At 54.4% G+C, this 18,466-nt stretch overlaps 4 protein-coding genes across 4 annotated transcripts; all 4 read right to left on the reverse strand.

Moving 5' to 3' along the window:
• Positions 1 to 221: 221 nt before the first annotated feature.
• PtrM4_065430 (TEL1, Phosphatidylinositol kinase and protein kinase PI-3 kinase family) lies at positions 222 to 6,274 on the reverse strand (the record flags this gene model as incomplete). Its single annotated transcript, XM_066105694.1, has 6 exons — positions 222 to 226; positions 271 to 1,858; positions 1,904 to 2,156; positions 2,204 to 2,575; positions 2,624 to 6,067; positions 6,126 to 6,274. 6 exons carry the CDS (start codon positions 6,272 to 6,274, stop codon positions 222 to 224), a joined length of 5,811 nt encoding a protein of 1,936 aa, XP_065964321.1.
• A 237-nt stretch (positions 6,275 to 6,511) lies between these two features.
• On the reverse strand, positions 6,512 to 8,819 carry PtrM4_065440 (SPS1, Serine-threonine protein kinase; the record flags this gene model as incomplete). Its single annotated transcript, XM_066105695.1, has 2 exons — positions 6,512 to 8,355; positions 8,402 to 8,819. The coding sequence occupies 2 exons, from the start codon at positions 8,817 to 8,819 to the stop codon at positions 6,512 to 6,514; spliced, it is 2,262 nt and encodes a 753-aa protein (XP_065964322.1).
• A 1,154-nt stretch (positions 8,820 to 9,973) lies between these two features.
• Positions 9,974 to 12,430, reverse strand: PtrM4_065450 (Herpes-BLLF1 multi-domain protein; the record flags this gene model as incomplete). The annotated part of the gene is made up of 1 exon (XM_001933253.2): positions 9,974 to 12,430. One exon carries the CDS (start codon positions 12,428 to 12,430, stop codon positions 9,974 to 9,976), a length of 2,457 nt encoding a protein of 818 aa, XP_001933288.2.
• Positions 12,431 to 13,670: 1,240 nt separating this feature from the next.
• PtrM4_065460 (Zn-finger protein) lies at positions 13,671 to 15,527 on the reverse strand (the record flags this gene model as incomplete). The annotated part of the gene is made up of 1 exon (XM_066105696.1): positions 13,671 to 15,527. The coding sequence occupies one exon, from the start codon at positions 15,525 to 15,527 to the stop codon at positions 13,671 to 13,673; it is 1,857 nt and encodes a 618-aa protein (XP_065964323.1).
• Between the last annotated feature and the right edge of the window lie 2,939 nt (positions 15,528 to 18,466).

Consider the following 18,466-nt stretch of genomic DNA (forward strand, 5'->3'; position numbering starts at 1 on the left):
AACACTACTATCAGAAGAATGAGCATTTGAATAGGTCTTCGAGTGTTGCAAATGTGCATACTCTATATTAAACATAAGTCTAGTATATGATGAATGAATTATGTAACAACTTCTTATACCTCCCTTTTCTCCGCCAACCAATCCTCATTCCACAACTCTAATAAGGAATTCCATTAGTAATAAGCTGGAACCTATCATAAGTCCCCGTCGAATAACTTCCCCTACTCTTCTCAATCAGCCCACGCATATAATCCGCTGCCTCCCTCTCACTCCTCTCCAACACGAAGCGATCACGGAAGTTCTTCATACTCTCAGGTTTGAAGCACGGAAGACCGCTATCCAGCATAACTTGCACAACGTGGCAGAGGTGATCGCAGTGCTGGCGACTTGCCAAGAAGGCCTTTACAGTGAGCTCTTCGAACCAGCGGTACGCCTGCGAGGTATATGCATTAGCCGCGTTTTTACCCGACATGACAGCAATCATTTCAGCCGTGAGTTTAAAGGGCGCGCGTTCGAATTTGATGCCACCGGGTGCGATATCGAAGCAGAAGCCAAAGTCAATATGGATGATGTGGCCAGCGTCGTCGATCATGATGTTTCCGTTGTGGCGGTCTTTGAATTGGAGGAGGAAGCTGATGACGGAGTAGGCGGCCATTGATTTGACAAAGTTTGAGCGAGCTTCTTGGTAGCGGATCGAGTCTTCGTTGCCGTAGCGAGAGACAAAATAGTCGTCTAGGCGGTTGACGGCTTCGCGACCGAGCATGTCACGGGAGATGGAGTTGGGGAGTACGTCGATTACACCACAGCCCGGTGCTGTTGCTGTGACGCGGTAGGGGAAGACCCATACGTCTAGACCCACGGTGTTGAAGATGCCTCGGAATGCTGCAATCATCTGCAGTGCGAGCACGTCTTGACGGCAGTCGTCCCCGACTTTGAAAATCGCAGAAAGCCATGTTTCGTAGCCGCGGTCTTTCTCTCGTGCGATATCGCGATCATCATCTTCAGTCTCTTCCAAGCCCTGGTCAACAGGCCTCGTCTTTCTGATACGGAATGTAGCCATGAAAGGTGTCTTTGCGTGACTCTGCAACGGCTTGCCAGACTTGCGGTCGATGCCAATGACCTGGCCATCGGGGTTAGATGGGAGGTAGACGCCAACCTCCACTTTGATTTTGCGAAGCTCCTCCTCAATCTTCTGTTTCTTCACCTCCTTGGGTTCGTGAAGAACAGAACGTAGTGTACCTGAGATTCCAGTAACCTCGTTGAAGAAGGCAAACTCGCGCTCGTAAAAAGCATGGTCTTCTTTGGAAAAACTTGACTCCAGGCTAGCCATGACTTTATCAAGCGTGGGCTTAACAGGATCGGGCACCTCGGCAGTCTCGTCCTTGTAGGCGTTTGCCTTCATGTTCCAGATGATTTGATGCGCAAAAAGCTGCGAAAACTTGGCCGTCTCGATAATATACCGCTCAACGTAGCCCAAGACATCGTATCGAAGCGTTTGCACAATCTGGTAGACATAAAAGAACATGACGTCTACCGAGTGACTCTCAAGCGCTCTCATCGCGTACTGAATGATGAAAGGATGGTTCCCGTACGCCGGAAGGAAGTATGTGACGGCCGTTATGGGGTTAACGGGCGCCCAGTAAAGCAGGTACTTGAGTTGGAAGGAGACGTCGGCCGGTAGTGAGTTACCTAGAAGTATTTCAAGCGCATCTGGCTCGTCCAACACCTTGTGCGGGAAGTTGAGTACCTGCCATCGGACCTCGCTATTAAGGCGTTGAGACTGGAAGCGTTTGATGAGGTGTACGGCGATTGCAGGATTCTCGGCCCAGGCTGTTTTGAGATGGGCAGTAACGGCGGCCTAGCAACGTTAGTTTGTATCATGTTGATGATTGCAGATACTTACATCAGGAAGTGTGTTGTTGTAGCGTCCAGAGGTGAAATGATGCTTCTTGCCATAGTCAAGAGGAAACAACCACACCATCAGACGAGTCTGCTCATTCCCCACAAGCAGAGATAGCAGGTCTTGCTTTGCTTTCAACTTTGCGCTAATATCAACGGCAGTAGTGGACTTCCCGATAATATCGAGTTGCGCCTGCACGTCTGCCAGGATATGCGTCTCGGCCTTGATCTGCAATCGGTTACCTCCAAAAGACCATCTAGTTTCGTTAGCGACGCATATAGAATTTTCTTCACAAATACTTACTGTGGTGCCTTTGCGAACCATGCCAGGGCGGCAGTCAGTATACGGTCCGACAACCGCCATCTGATGGTGGCTGATATTGTGGTACAATGACGCGCGATACGTAATCCAAGCAAAATGATGTGGAAGTACGATTCACGGGCAAGCGGTTGCGAACAGCCCACACTCATTGCATCAAGTGTGATGTTCATCATCCGTACGTAGACACGCTCGACGTCTGCCTTGCCCAGCCGTGATGCGCTAAAGTGGCTGGACAGGAATTGCAACAGGCGGAAATGCGGTGCTATGAGGTTATATATCTGTTGTTGGCGTTTCGAGAGCGCTTCCTTGTCTGTCGCGGCGAACTCTTGCTTGCCGAAGAATGGATCTTCGTGTCTGCCAAGTATTAGTGAATGCTGACGGGCTCATTTTGATGATACGTACTTCAAAGCAGGACTGAAGATACCTCGACGCTTGCGCACCGTGTTCTCCCAGTTCTCAGCAATGGCAACAAGAATTCGAGACTCCATGCGAGGGTTTTCCTTGGCAACGCTTGTCCAAAGCGAGATTCCCAGCTTGATGGACTGCTTCGAAAATACTGCAAATGGAATACCGACCAAATGTTGGACGATAGGTGACTGATCTGTCTTCACTCTGCAGAGAAGCGCGGCAGCTCTTCGAAGTATGTCGCGAAGTTCCGCAATAGTTACATGCTTGTGGTTTAGAGTGCGGGTCTCAAAGTCTACCAGAAGGTTAGTCGCTTCATGCAGGCTGCGTGAGAGATACGTTGGCATTCGTCTAGTAGTTGGTGCACCATTGAGCCATTCTTCTTCTTGATCAACAACCCCGTCGAGGAATTTGTATTCTTGTCTTGTCGTGTATTGCGTAATGAAGTCAGATGCAGTGTTGATGTTGATACCTTGACGTTCCACAGCACCGAGGCGCTGGTCTGTGGACGGGATCAGGGAACCCATTTCCAAGGCAAACGAGCGTCCCAGCGAGATGTGCCCGAAACTCGTTTCGTCGTCGAATTCTGAAAGGTATGACTGAAGAAGTCCCTTGACGTCGAGAGGAGCAATGTCGAGCGCTCCTCTAACCCAGACCGTTGCACGAGTGTGTAGCGCATCAAGAGTTGCCCGTCGGAAGGTATAGTCATCTGAAAGCTCAACTACGATGTTGGATCGCTTCGAAGCGAAAGTTGACTTCCAAGTGTACTCATCCGTCTCGCCCTCAAGACAGCTGTACCACATTATTGAGAGAAGTTCTAGAAGAGCGAACAACGCACTCTTCTGGCACAGTGTGGATGGCACTTCGCGGACAATGACATCAGCACAAGACGCCGCCGCTTGCTGAACGCGCGCAATGCGATGACAGCATGCAGAGAATATCTTGGCGAGCTGCTGAGCCAGATACGGCGTTGAGAAGCTGTGTGATTGACCTGACAGGGATTTTGTCAGGTATGTTCGAATAGCCGTCGTCGCGATAGCAGTCATGCAATTGCCGACTGCCCCAGTACGTAGTTTGGGGTCGAGAAAGTATGCAAGCGCTTTGGTACAATCTCCTGTACTCGCGCGTAGGTCTTCAACCAGATACGCAGTGCTCAAGAACACTGCTTCCTGATAGCTCAGAGACTTGGTATCAGCTTCGCATGATGGCAGCAGTCTTCCGAGCCGCTTCTTTTGCTCGACTGTATGCTCAGGCGATTTACCACGACGCAGGACTGTGTTGAGCTCAATGTCGCTTTCCGAAAGAAACGGTCGCTCTTCAGCAATCAGAGGCTTACTGAAGCGTGCAAGAGTACGCAGCTCCTCTCGATATTCTTTTCCAAGGTCAGACTGCAGATCGAAGCCATGAACGACAATGTTAAACCATGCATCACGTTGCAGGCAGATGATAGAGTCGTCCAGCTCAGCAAATTCTGCTCGTTCGGCATTTCTTCCAAGAAGGAGTGCGAGAGGCTTCAATAACTGCGCAATCTCCTGAGCTGCAAGCTCAGTGTCTCGAAGATGGCGATGAGATGTTTCTTGAGCATCCCCCTTGCTAACAATCGTGTCTAAAAGATGAGTAAGATAGATCTCAAAGCTGGGTTCGTTGGCGCATATCTCTCTGGACAGATTGAGACGCGCAGCCATGACAGCCTCTAGTTTTGCCCTGTCGTCCGCAACTAGCGCATCGTGAGAAAGCTTCGTGTAAACCTTGAGCAAAGATCTGAACTCTCCAGGCGGGCTGTGTATGCCCAAGAGAGCCGAATCGGTGATGATCTTCGCATCAACCACCTTGCCAGAGCGGCCAACTTTTTGGATAAGCATTGATAAGGCCAATGCTGTGATTTTGGGATCTTTGCAGTTTCTTGCGACAGATACAATTGTTTCGACCACAGTCGTATGCACATGATGTGGTTCTTCAACGTCACTCGGCGTAAGTGAGATGGTACTGCCATTTTGATTGTTGTAGATGCCGCTTCCACGTGTCTTCCCGTTCAACGTGGGAGAAGCAGGTGCAGTACGTTCAGGCATGGGCGCCACACTAATGACATTTCCCAGACTGTAAAGTGTCGTGATGATGGCATCCTGAGGAAGAAGGCTAAGAACTGCAGCCAACGATTCGGCTGCGACTGAAGTTGTTCGATTGTCAAAGTTGGCCTGTACAATGACTCGAGGAAGCGAGCGCCCCAGGGTCGACGCCAAATGCGGGGAGACTCTCGCAAGGATGGCCATGGATTTCAGCACCGTTGAAGCCAAGTCATGGTCCGCACTCTGTGCTGGATCATTGAGCACGTTATCGAGCCAAGTAGTCAGCACTTCGGCGTCAGTGATGTCTGTATCATCGTCGTAGACTGTGCAACAGAGGTATGTGACGAGCACCTTGGCTTTGACCGAAGACGCCTGTTGTTGCTGCCATGCGGATCCCACGCGTTGTAGGTAGTCAAGATCATTCTCCAAGCGCTCCATTTCCTCTTCCGCAATCCTAACTAGTCCTTCAGCCAGCGAGTTTTCAGCACTGGCCCTGAGATGTCGATGACCCTTTGAATCCAAGTATCTCTGCAGATGGTCCAGGACGGAAACTTGAGAAGTGAGACGCGGACTGGTTCCAACGAGCTGTGAGGCCGAAGCTAGTACGACATTCAGGAATGAATCGTGCAGGATCATGGCACCAAGCGGTCGTCCAGTAGCAGCATAGTGCTTTGTGTATCGCTTCCACTCTCTCAATCCGTGTTGGTGTGAGCGCGCATTACGCACAATAGACAAGACGGTTTCAAAGGCGACGAGGAAGTTTTCCGTCAGGGCTGACCGCACCTTTTCAACGAGGCGTAGTCTATCGTCGGCATTCCAGAAGTCGGCCTGCTCGGCTGCAGCACCCAGGAAACCCAAGAGCGACAGGCTATGTGTCATGACGCGAGCCAACTCGCCATGTGTAGAATAGTCATCGGCTCCATCGTCAACGAATTGCTCCTCCGAGAGCTCGGCAGCTACAGCAGCCCAACCGTCAACATAGCTCTCAAGGGCAGTCGCAGCCTGTGCTCGGAGTTGATCGTGTCTGAGTCCTAGGGAGAGCACAGCAGATGTAAGATTGTATGTCAGGACTTGGTATGGTGAAGGTTCGAATGTGCGGAGGCTGGGCGACGGCGCGAGCGTCTGAGCATACGATGCGGTGAGGTATGGCGAGAGGCGAGCGAGCAACTTATCGGCAACTTGGATGGATTCGATGAACGGCGCCGATTTGCAGAGGGCGAGGATTGCCTCCAGCTCTTGCAACTTCATAGAACTGGATACATTCGGACATCTCTTGAAGAACCTCGCAAAGTCTGAAGTTGAGGCATCCTCTGCTGACGACTGCGCTGACAGACGAGCCAGCTTCTCGAGGGCATTGCTTCGAATTGCACGCCTGCTGATTATAATTAGCGACTTGCGAGTGTCTGTAGAACTAGAAACAAAGCAATGCTCACGCCATATTCAAGAAAGCCGTCCACTCCCGTTTCCGCTGAGCGCGTGATGTTGCAACGCGTGTAGCAGCGAGACTGTGGGTTGGGTTGTCCCTGCATCCCTGGACGAGTGACGAAACTAAATCGGTCTTCGGAGCTGCCTCGACGCTCATTGGCCACGCCTTCCACAACATCATAAATGCATACACATGGATTGCACAAGGCTGGAGTTCAGCAACTATCATAATCATTGAGACACGTCACAGTTACAGCTACCTGACGATCCAGCGTGGGAGGCCCGCTTCAACGCCGCTATCAAACGCCTTGCCAAACTGCATGGCAATCCAAAAAACCTCCATCCAATGCACTGCACTTATGCATGAGCGCCAGATTCATCAGTACCGAATATCCTAATCATCGGCTGGCTCGACTCGAACAAGTACCTCCTCAAGAAATCCTTCAAGAAACCCCGCAACCTCTCCGCCCATGCCTACCTCACCCTTCTCATCCCACCGGTCCAGCTCCTCAAACTTCCCCCTGATCTCGTTCACCAGCCGCGTAACCTTATCGTGGCATTCCTGCCGCTGACGCCTACGCTCGATGAAGCCTTGTGGGTCGTCTAACGAATGTGCTGATTCTTGCTTGTTCTTCAAATTAAGATGGTAGATACGGCGCGAAAGGGCAGCTTCCAGGGCTGGAACAACCACACCAGTAAGTGCCGTAATCTCAACAGGTGCCGTTGGTGAGCCTAGAGACTGAAGAAGACTCGGGTGGTTTGATGTAGGCTTGGGACGGCCAAACGAACCACGACTCATGGCAGTAGGTTTAGCACCGTGTGGCGGTGGGGCAGGAGGGGATGCCTGCGCGGCCTGTGGCCGGGGTTGTGACCTCTGATCAGATGTTGGACCACCAAAGGGATCGCTTGAAGATGCAGAGTCAGGCCGTAACTTAGAACTAGAGCCAAGGGGAGAGAAATTGTCCTGTGGTGAAGGAAGAGGCTTCTGTCCTGCTAAAGAAGGTAGTTCTTGTTGGCCGGTCAGTGGTGGTAAAGGCTTTTGTGCCTGTGAGGGCATTGCGATCTGGTGTTGTGATCTAATGGGACTCTGGAGCGCTTTCGGTGGCTGGTTATTGTGTGAGTTGTTATGTCCAGGACTTGTGGAAGTCCCACGAAACGGGGGGATCTCGGGTATGGACATTTGTGGCAGGACTGAAGCTCGGCTCGGCGTTGGGATTCGTTGTTGCGGTGTAATCTCTAGGTTCTTTATATCTGTAGCAATCTCTCGTTGAACAAACTCATCATATGTGTGTTGAAGCGGCGTGTGCCGTCTCGCTTGTTGGGGACCCTGCAGTTTGGTTGGAGTAACCAGTCCTCTGTTTGGTGGTGGAGAAAAAAGGGCGGGAACAGGCGATTTGCGTGGTAGCTCTGCTGCTGGCTGTGGAAAGGACGGGACAGCCCTCTTTTCTGGAGATGCTGGTAGCGGCACTCTTGCAGCAGTTTTTACTGAGCCGCCTGGCGAACCGTGGGTCTGGAGAGGTGTCAGGCGTTTGGTAGGAGAAGGTGGCATGCTCTCCCTAATTGTATCATCGTTCTCATCGCCGTAGCCACTCCTTTGTTGGGAAACCGGTTTCCGCTGTGGTGAGATGTTTCTCGCATTTGCTCCAGAATCATTCATGGGGGCTAGAGCTGGCCCTCTACCACCCCCAACAGGTCGCACTGTACCGAAATCCCACAGATCTTCGTTGACTGGGTCCTTCCTCTTTACAGGAGTAGCCTCATCGTCTGATTCGGCAGCCTCCTTTGGATGTCTAACTTTCCAATCCTGGTATCTTGAGATGAGTTCTTGCAGGCGAGCTGGCTTGCCAGCTTTGCGGATAAAGTTTGTCTGGAGGAGTTGCTTTGCATTTGGTCTCTCTCTAGGGTCTTTGCGAAGACAAAGATCGACAAACTCCTTGAACGCAGGCGAAAAGTTGCCGTTTAGGGCTGGTGGCGGGTTCTTGGGAATGAGAAAGAGGACCTTCATAGGGTGAATGTCGGCATACGGAGGCTCGCCGTTGGCCAGCTCGAGTGCAGTGATTCCAAGAGACCAGATGTCGGCCTTTCCATCGTATCCAGACTGCTTAATGACCTCCGGGGCCATCCAGAACGGTGTGCCGACGAATGTGTTCTTCTTGGTCATGGTCGCTGAGAGTTGCCCTGAGACGCCAAAATCTGCGAGTTTGACCTGCCCACTCGCGCCAACGAGGATATTTGCAGCTACAACCTGTCAGCAACTAGACATGTGCATACTCTATAGACGTACCCTTGATGTCTCGGTGCAGCTTGTTGTCGTCGTGCAGATATGTCAGTCCCATCAGCAGCTCCTTCAATATGACAGCAATTTCGGCCTCTGCTATAGGGCCTGGCTTCATCAAGTCGGCGCAGCTCCCGCCTGAGCAGAACTCCATGACAATCCACAGGTCGGAGCCGGCCAGGTACGATCCAAAGTATTTTGTGACATATGGCGAGTTCATGCCCGAGAGAATCATGATCTCGCCCATAATGTCATCGACCTCGTCTTCGGCATTCTCTACGTCGATGACTTTGATGGCGACCGTGTGGCCAGTCCGCCGGTCAAGGCCCTTGTAGACTTTGCCAAAGCTGCCGCCGCCTATGCATTCCTGTTTGGTGTAGAGCGTATTCGGGTCGACGGCTTCGTTCGCGCCCACGTCGGTCGCCATGTTGGGTGCGGTTCCGTCCCGACAATGGGCGGCGTATCGCAGAGCGGGGCGGGTTCGTATATATGCGAGAGGGTAGCGGGTGCAGCGTGCGGCCAGCGATATGCGCGGTTATGGGTCGTGGGACACAGCGAGCGACTCGGGTATATGGGGAAAGAGCGGTCACTGCGAGTGCGTCCGGGCTGAGGATGGAGCAGAAAATTATTCGCCGCCTTGTGACTGGCTGCGTAAAGGAGAGAAGCAACTGCAAGCCGTGGCAGAAGGCTACCAAGGGCGAGCGCTGTATGGAACCCAGGTATGCGCCTGCCACGAGGGCCTTGTTTCGTAAACACAGATCGCGAGGGCAACGGCGAATGGCGGGGGAGCGCAGCGGAAGGTTTGAAAGAGGACAGAGCACCAAGAGGCTTTGAATTGGGCCCAACAACACCTCGGTACCGGCGATGGTAGGCTAAGGCCGCTGTGTTGGCCACGGGCGACGTTTGTTGTCCTGTTTTGTTATCTGGTCTACCCTCTGTTGTCATTGAGGGACATGCATGTCCGGCGCGTGAGGCTGCAGGGTTGTTCGCGTAGGGACAAATGGACCTTGCTGCCATACACCCATGACCCTGCGACCTCTCATGTACTATTATACACAATTATGCCAGGCAAGAAAAGAGCTGTTTCGATTAGTCGACATGCAACGTGTTGCTCGCCAATGGTGCATGTACAGTAGACACGAACTCCTGGGGCATTCCATCATGGACGAGCGGGGTCAGTTGCCGCCGTGCGTCTCAAGAACCATTCGCCGGCATGGTATCATTGGAGCACAGCGCCTACGCTAAAGTCGCACCATCATTTGTAACAACATCTAAATCACAGTGGCGCCTTTGGTATACACTATGAGAACCTTCACCTCACATTCAGCCAAATGCCTAGGGCGTATCATGAGTGACGTCATCAAATTAAGCAAACGTATACATTCACCGACGCCGCGTCGCCAAGCTAGAGTACAAGCAATGTCTTACCTATCCTCCTGCATCTCAAACCGGGTATCCATATCTCGCGGCCGTTATAAAGCCATAAATCATGACTGTCATGGCTTCTGAGCCATGAACAGCATTAGACTCGCGCCAGCAAACTCCTGTCAAATGCAATAATCCCAACCATTCACTAACCCCCTAGAACCGTCGACGTATCCTTTCCGCAAGCGCAATTTCTTCCTCACTCTCCTCCTCGACTGGTGCTGGCGTCCGTCTCTCTCTCGCACGATGTGCCTTCCTTCTCCTATTGTGGCTGACATTACTCGCCGAATCATCGGGCCCAACCTCACTTCTCAGATCATCAATCCCCTCGTCGGGGTCGCGGAGATTAGCAGGCGTATCAGTCCTGACTTCAATGCCATCCATACCGGCACCCCTTCGTTGCTGTGCTACCATTGACAACGCTGCAGCGCGCTCGCGTAGGCGTCGACGTACCGCCTCGGCTTGGTTATGGAGCTGCTCAAACGCGTCTTCCATTGCTTCCATTCCGAGATAGATTTCTCGCTCGATCTCGCCAAGTACGGCGATCTCCGTCTCCTCGTCGATCTGCACTGGCGCACCACCTGGAGGACGGACGGAACCGGGTCGAGAGTATGGGCTCGGGGTACCATATCGATTGGGGCCGAACGGGGATGCAAAGCGCTGTGGCCCATCTGTGGGTCTCTGACCAGCCCTTGAACCCGTTCGGGAAGGGGTCCCGTTCATGTCAGGCAGATCTTCGACGCCAGACCACAGAAAACCGTCAAATCGTCCCGAAACGAGAATCTCCCATTCGTGCTTGGTAACAGCTGCGAGCGTAGCAAGCATGTTGTGCATGTCTGGATGGCGGATGAGATACATGACTACCAATTGGTCTCGTGGCGGACTGTAAAGTCGGTAAAGACGCTGCAATGCGAGTCCAGCCTTTGCCAAGTATGGTGGGGTACCAGTATCAGGCTTCTGTGTGCGCGGATTAGGAAGTTTTTCCAAGCCCCACAGTAGGGCATAGAACAATGGCCGTTGTGGCTGTTCCAGGCGTGTTAGCATTATGAACGTCAGAGTCTCGTCGTCGGCATCTTCAGGGACCGTCTCTTGCTGATCTGATAGCCAAGACTGCACAGCGACCTTGGTCTTTTTGGATTGCTTTTCGTAATGCTCGCGGTACTGTTCTGGTACGTCGACGTCGATCCGCTGGCACGGTGCTTCCAGGTCCGATGATATGCCCAGGCCGGGCCCTAGGCCTTCTTCGTAGGGTGGCCAGGTCGGCAATTCGCAGCGTCCAGAAACCAGTTCCAGGATCTCTCCCCAATTCACACCCGCTGAATCCTCTACGACGGGGTTTTCAAAGCACATGATACACTCACAATGCTCGGAAGATATGTTGCGGGCAAAGACATTCTCTAGGCGATCAAGGAGGCGACGTGCAACCGAGCGATAGCCAGTGGCCACGGCCAACGAACCGCTCGTGTCCATGACGGTATTGTAGCTATTGAGGACATTTTGCAGTGGCTTGAAAAAGGATCGGACATCGTGCGCTTGTGCGCCAGATAGTCGTGGCGTAGTGTACTGGGAGTAGGTAGACGCGGGGACTCCATCAATGGCTGCTAGCAGACTTCGAGGGATTGCTTTGGCAAGCCCACCATTCTGCAGCAGATAGTCGACTCGAGGGGCGTCCATCATGGCCGGAGGGGGTGGCGGAGGTGGTGGAGTCATGGGTGATTGAGCATAGCTTGGATCCACCGAGTGCGTGCGCGACATGGGATCTGTGATGACCTCAATCATGGACGGTCCATCTTTGACAGAGGATACTACCGAGGGCAGGACGGAATGCTGAGTTGGCGTGCGCGGTGATGAATCAACAACCGACGAGGGCGAGGCTTCGGAATGTGAGGGCGATGAAGTTCGACGATGGGGTTGGTGATCCTGGAGCACTGAAGTGGCCTCTGAGTCCAATGTGTATTCTGAGGGTGCCCTCGTCTTGGTCTTGACTGGTGTCGACGTCCTGGCTGGTGTGGAAGTTCGACCGGGGGTTGACGACCTGCTCGGTGCTGATGTCCTGCCTGATGGTCGGGTGTTCGATGGGCTCGCCGTCTTGGTCCTTGGGGGCGACTTTGCACGTATAGTGCTGGGCTGAGAGCCAGTGGTGGAAGTGAGGTCAGTGCCATCGTAATCGTCACTCTCTTCTCTGATGCTGGAGCGCGATGCGACGCGGGGACCTGCATGCGATGTCATGTGCGTGCCGCTCTCTACACTGCGGCGGCCATCCTCCATTTCCCGGGCAACCGACTCCGAGTCCCGCCGTCGCATGCTGTTTACACTGGCCGTCTTCCTCAAGTCGGCGCTCGTAGTCGCTGTGAGGGGCGGGCTCGGCGGTGCGCGCGGCGGTGGAGGTGGTGCGCGGCTGGGCTGCTGTGGCTGTTCGTCGTCCTTGCCAGGCGAGGCATCCACATCGGTGGGTTCTGGCGTAAATGCCGACTTTCTCTTCTCGTTGGGGTCGCGGGCATAGATGCTCTCCTTTGCGTATGTCTTGGAGTGCGAGGGGTACGGCAAGCTGATCCTCGACGTGTTTTCCGAGCCCAACGAACCACGTCGTCCCATCTCGGGCACAACGGCCATCTTGTGCGACTTGGACGCCTGCGATGAGGCCAATGTCGATGTCGACGTCGAAGAGCGCACTCGCTCAGCCGAAGGGCGTTTGGGCAGTGCCGGGCGGTCACTATCTTCCTCCTTGGAAGCCGACGAGCGGGTCTTGCGGGCGCGGCTGCTCTTATGGCGCTCGCGGTCACGGTCGCGGTCGCGGTCACGGTCGCGATCGCGGTCCCGATCCTTGTCTTTGTCTTTTGTGCGCGGGCTGCTGCGCTCGCGGTCCGGGTCCTTTTTGCGACGGCGGTGCGTGTCCGACGATGTTTCGGGCATGTTGAAGAAGCGGCGTGGTGGAGCTTCTCGTCGGTGTGACTGGGAGCCGGGAAGCTGGACAGGCCTGGTGCGGGCAAGAGGGCCAGCGCGGCTATGGCCTCACTCGATTGGGCGTCAAAGGCGGGCACTCTGCGCGGTTGCGCCTATCAGCACAGCACCTGGCCATGCATCTACAGCAATTGGGGGTTGGGTGCGGTGAGGGGTCTGGTGTTCTCGCTGCGTTGGTGGTGTGAGTTTGGGGTTGTACTGTGACGTGTAAAGGTAGGCTGATGCAGTCGAGTGGAGGCTGCTCGGCACAGAGCGCACTGGCGATCTCTAGCTCAGCCCTTGGCCCAAACAGCGACGACGACAACCTTCTTGTATCTCCCTCACCCCTGTGCGACGTCGCAGCATCGCTGTATTAACAAGAATTTGAAAATTTATTCCAGCCAACCCTTGCCTAAGCCACTGCTTTCCCGCAGCCGTCTAATCATGTCAGTGTTTGATGCTGCCCGAGCCGCGCTTCCGGTAACAACCATCGGCCTGGCGTGCGCGGCATCACATGCGGCAACCGCAAACCACACATCACACCTCATGCTCTACACACGACAACACTTAGCAACGAAAGGTGATAGATAGATAGTCTAATGTACAGAGGGGAATGTAGCCGACACAGGGCAATGCCAAAGAATGCCAAAAGAATATTGCGACCAATCTTAGCATGGGGTATCATTGTAACATGCTCGTCGTGTCCCTGACGTATGTTGATCCATGTAGAAGCCTGAAATCTCGTCTGTTGCTCAATCTTGGTTTTTCACTCCTTTTAACGCCTCCATGAAGCACTTGTCCAACGCCATTCTCCCCACGGCCCAAGCTACTCGTCAAGAGCGAAAAGACCGAAGAGACCGACATTGCACAAACGCGCCTGACCGCTGAAAATAACATGCAACGGAAATCTCCACTAGTGCCCTTGTTGGCCTTGCGTGTTGTTGACGTGCTGTTGAGCCAGCTGAGCACGAAGCGTCGTGATCTCGTTTTGCAACGTCGAGATCTTCTCATTATGCTCCTTCTCCATCCTTGCCATGCGAGTCTCAATTTCACGAACATATTGCCACACATCAACCTGATTGCTCAGTACCTCGCGCATGCTACTGCCACTACCCCCGTGACTCGACATGCTTCCAGGTTGCGAGCTGCTTCCAGGGGCTGCCATGGTCTGGTGCTGGAGCATGCTGGGGCCATTGCTCTTGCCGCCTTGCGAACCCTGCTTTGGGGGCATAGGGCTAAGTCCAGGCAATGAGGGCAGATGGGGCCCGTTAGTTGCACCAGGAGGGGCCAGGCCGATGGGAGGGGTTCCTCGACCACGGGCGTAATTTTGCTGATGAATGTGATGTGACAGGCTCGGCGAACGGGAGCCTGGCAGACTGTTTTCTGGTGCACCAAGACGGTGCTGCTCCTGCTGGCCTGGCGAGAGTGGCCTTGGGCTTTCGGTCATGCCGCCCTGCGCAAAGACATTCGGCTGCGTGTTTGCGTTGTGGATGGATGAAATGCTGGACGGGGCTGCTTTGGGCGAAACGTTAGTGGGTTGCGCAGATGAGCCTGGATAGTAGGGCCGGAGGTTGTTCTGCGTACTCGAGCTCCGGTTGGCAGCGATGGGCGGATAAGTGCTGGAGTGCTGATGATACGAACCTTGGGTTGAGTTGCCCGTGTTTTGTCTCTTGCGGGCCGGCTCACTGACGCGCCTGCCATCGTCGTCATCGTCACCCTCGCCGTCTGGTTCACCAGTGTAGATGACGCCATCCATGCCTTCATCGCCTTTGCCATCCCCAAGGTCGTCGTCGATGCCGAAGCTAGAGCGGCGCCCCGCACAGCCACCTTGACCCTTGTTATGGCGCGCAAGCGCATCGCCACGTGCGAACCTGCGGCCACACTTGTAGCATGTATGGGGACGCTCGCCAGTATGCAGTTTCGTGTGGCGTTTCAAATCATGCAAACGACGGAAACGGGCTTGGCAGGTGGGACATTCGTACGGCTTCTCTTGGCTGTGTGTTAGAAGATGGCTTTTGAGGTTGTGGTGTCGCGTAAAGTCGGTGGAGCAGTATGGGCATTTGTGACGCTTGGTCGAAGGCGATTTGGGCGTGTTTTGGCCATATCCAGGCAGGCTCATCTGCCGTGCTGGGGCACGCGGGTCCGGCTCTGGGGGCAACGGCCCTGGAAACGTAAAGGCACGGTTGCCTGGGTTGTCGCCTGGGTTTGGTGCAATGAGCTGGTGATGATGTTGATGGTGCTGCTGGGGATGCTGGGGCGCCCCTTCCCGACCTGTGTTGCCAGCGGAAGACGTATTTCCTTCGACAGCAGCACCGCCGGGCGCGTGTGGCGCGTCCCCGTCGCCGAAGCTCGACAGGCTAACTGGGCTCGTCTGCATGTTGTCGCCCGTGACGTTTGCATGGTCGGGGATGATGAGCGGCTTGGTGACCTTGTCGGCCTTTTGGTTTGCATGTGCGCTGTCGTGCGGGGCGTCTGGGGTGTAGCTCATGGGCTGCATGCTTCCATTGAGGCTCTGCAGCGCAGCAACAGCAGGATTGGGGCTCGTCTGCCTCGACGTTTGTTCTCGGAAGCGGCGCTCATCTGCGAGGGCAGCTGTTCCGGTGAGCGGCTGGGGCGAGGGCCGCGGCGACAGGCCGCGGGGCGACTTTGTGAGATGGGTTCCAAACGTCGCTCCACTGTGAGCATTGCGCGCTGCAGAGCCCGGCGTGGTGGGCCGGTTGGGTGCAGCGAATGGGCCGGTGGGCGTCGGCGTGATTGCCCGCGTAGCCATGCCTACCTTCTGTAGGAGCAGGAACGGATTCAGTACGACTGTGTCTGCAGAGGCGCGTTAGCACTGCGTGTGTCGGACTGACAGAACGCGCAACTCTTGTCCCGCTCACTCTGTTGGAGGTGGATGGTGCGCACCGAATGGCTGTCGGTCTAACCTTTCAACGGTTCAGATATTTGGCGGGTTGCGGCCGTAACAAAGGCGCGCAGATGGCGATGCTCTACCAGCACTCGAGATAGACTTGGGCGGTCGTGAGAGCCAGCTTCGCAATTGAGCAATCAAAGTCAGGACAGTCTATCACGGCCTCGGTCGCAAATTGCGGCTCGGGCCAAGACGATCTGCTGGTCTGGTATGCACGCAGACAAATACCAAGGGCGGCGCAAGCACGAAGAGAGGTGCGCGGGAGGCTCGGTGACGGCGGGCGCGTCTGCAGTGGCTTTGGATAGGCCGGCGGAATGACAGTCGCGGCGGCTTTAGCAGACAACAAGGCGTGCGGCTGTGAACTGCAAGCTGTGAGCTGTGAGCTGAATCCGGGCTTGCTCCAGCGACCGTGGAGGGGTCGGATGGCTGCACGAGGTGCGACAGGAGACGTGGAAAATGCAACAGCCAATTTGACGTAGTGCAAACTACGCCGGTCGCAACGCGCAGAGCAGGGTCGCAGTGCGCTGATGGTCCCAAGTCAGAGGTGCCGATGACGAGGCACTGGAGCGATGTTGTGGCTGAAGATGGGGTGGAGAGGCGGCTAGGCTGGCTGTAGGTAAGCAAGAAGGGGACCGACCTCTTCAACTCAAAGCTCAAGTCAGGGCTCAAGTGCAGCGATATCAGACGACCGCATGTACAATTGTGGCCTGGTCAGATCGGATCACGGGCCTCGAAACTCAAGATTCAAGTGCGCTGCCGATGGTGGATAGATGGAGATTAGAGACAGCAGGCCAGCGCAGCCATGATTCCGGTTTGCAGAAAACCGTGGCCAGCCTCACGCGCGGCTCGACGGCCCTTCTGGGGCTGTGTCGATACCACGACCTCGGCCATTCACGCCTCAGGCGGAGACCCACCGCCAAACATCCACCAAGAACACCTCCCCTCCAAACAAGCATGTCGCAGCACGATACTGAGACTGCATTGACGCCACAGCCGTCACGTCTCTGGGGCCCGCGCTGAAGACCTGAGTCGCTGCCTCCGACCCAGACCCAGCTGCTTGCCCACCGCCACACCCACCAGCTGCCAGGAAGAATTTGCAATGGCGACTCCAGCAACTTGCAGAGAGTGCGAATTGCGACGTGCGCGCGCCAGTTCCGCCCAGAACCGTGACAGGCTAGACAAGTCAAGCATTGAGCCGGTTGTGGTGGCGCAGCGAATGCGCCATGCCCACTACCGCTCTCCTTCATCGCCAGCCTACCATTGAGACACCAAACACGGCCGAGTATTCTTCCTGGAGACGCTGCCCTCTACGCCATTGTCTTGGCCGGGCAGATCCCTCCATGGCTCGCACCGCACGAATGCCCTGTGTCTAGTGACCACCACCATCTGAGCTGTGAGTTGGTTCTAGGTATACACCAGTGAGATAGCCACCCGTACTCCGCCGTTGATGACCATCTCGGCCACGGCGAGTAGCGAATAGCATGAGTCCCGACTGCTGGCCTGTCACATGGTCAGCCACGCCCAAGCTGATGGCGCCGCCAACTTCCTCCTGCACTCCTGCAACGGTGCCCCCTTCCTTCTCAGCCACTGTTGCAGTGCGTCATTGCACGCCAGTCCTTGTTTGCCATGTGCATTACGCCTCCTTTGCTTGGTACTACCCTACATCGATTCAGGGAGCGTCCGGTAGCTGAACATCGATCGTCAGGCACATGTTTGGTACCCGCCTCGCCATCCACCATGGCAAATTTCCTCTGAGCAGCCGACAACATCGGTCGATGGTCTGCGTGCATTGAGTGCAACCTTCTCTCTTTGGCGGTTGTGGCTCAAAAGCAATATGATTATTGACTACGCCACATGCAACGCCACGCTGCAGTCCATGGCGATTGGTTGGCAGACATGCAAGAGGCCTGCGATCGGTGTAATAGCTCAACATTGCCATCAAGGGAGACATCTAGATGTGAAACTGACATGTTCATTGCTTTTTTCACGCGTCAGGTTAAGATACGTCTTGTCAATTTACGACTCACGATCATCACTGTCTTCACTTTGGAGTTATGTCACGTGTCTTTTGTATGCCCAGGCATATTCGGGTTGTTTCAGTATAAGTCCCAGCTTCCTCCATTCTCACTGCCGGCAACCACGACCACAACCACAAGTTGGCAAGCATTTTCGATGTTAGTATGACATGTAAACATTGCGCCGTTGACAAGTCCTTCGCCGTCCATACGTATGCACTTTACGTATATGCCACGGACAACACTTATTATCGTTATGCATGACTTGCTCCATCACTGATTAAGCAAACAACATCAACAGCCCAGAGAACACAGTACCACGTCGAAAAGGCGTGGAAACATGTACGACTTCCTTTTATCCTTTCGTCGAACGTATTTCTCCACGGCAATCAGCGATTTCTAAGCAAAGTCAACGTACTCCTTATCAACCCCTTCTACTGCGTTCACATTTTTTCCGACAAGCATCTTCTGAAGATACGAGACGAGCACGTTCCAGTGTCAGATTCATCACGTTGAAAGCTAGACTCTACGCTCCGCTTTGTGACTTGTGTTCTCCAACATGACTATCATCTGTCAAGCCACAGGGTGTGGCCGGGTCGTTTAGGGTGTGCTACCCATACCAAAACCCTCGTATACAGACCTCTTCGATGGGAAACGCTTCTGCTCTCTCATATGCGACAGGAAGCACAATGGTGGGGTCATCTGCAGACATAGGGCTGCAATCGGCTTGTCAGAAACGAATTCCCTATTGTCGATCTCCGTGCCCCTGAGGTAGCCTTTAACATC

The sequence above is a fragment of the Pyrenophora tritici-repentis genome, chromosome 2, assembly GCF_003171515.1.
Source record: "Pyrenophora tritici-repentis strain M4 chromosome 2, whole genome shotgun sequence".
Classification (NCBI taxonomy): Eukaryota; Fungi; Ascomycota; class Dothideomycetes; order Pleosporales; family Pleosporaceae; genus Pyrenophora; species Pyrenophora tritici-repentis.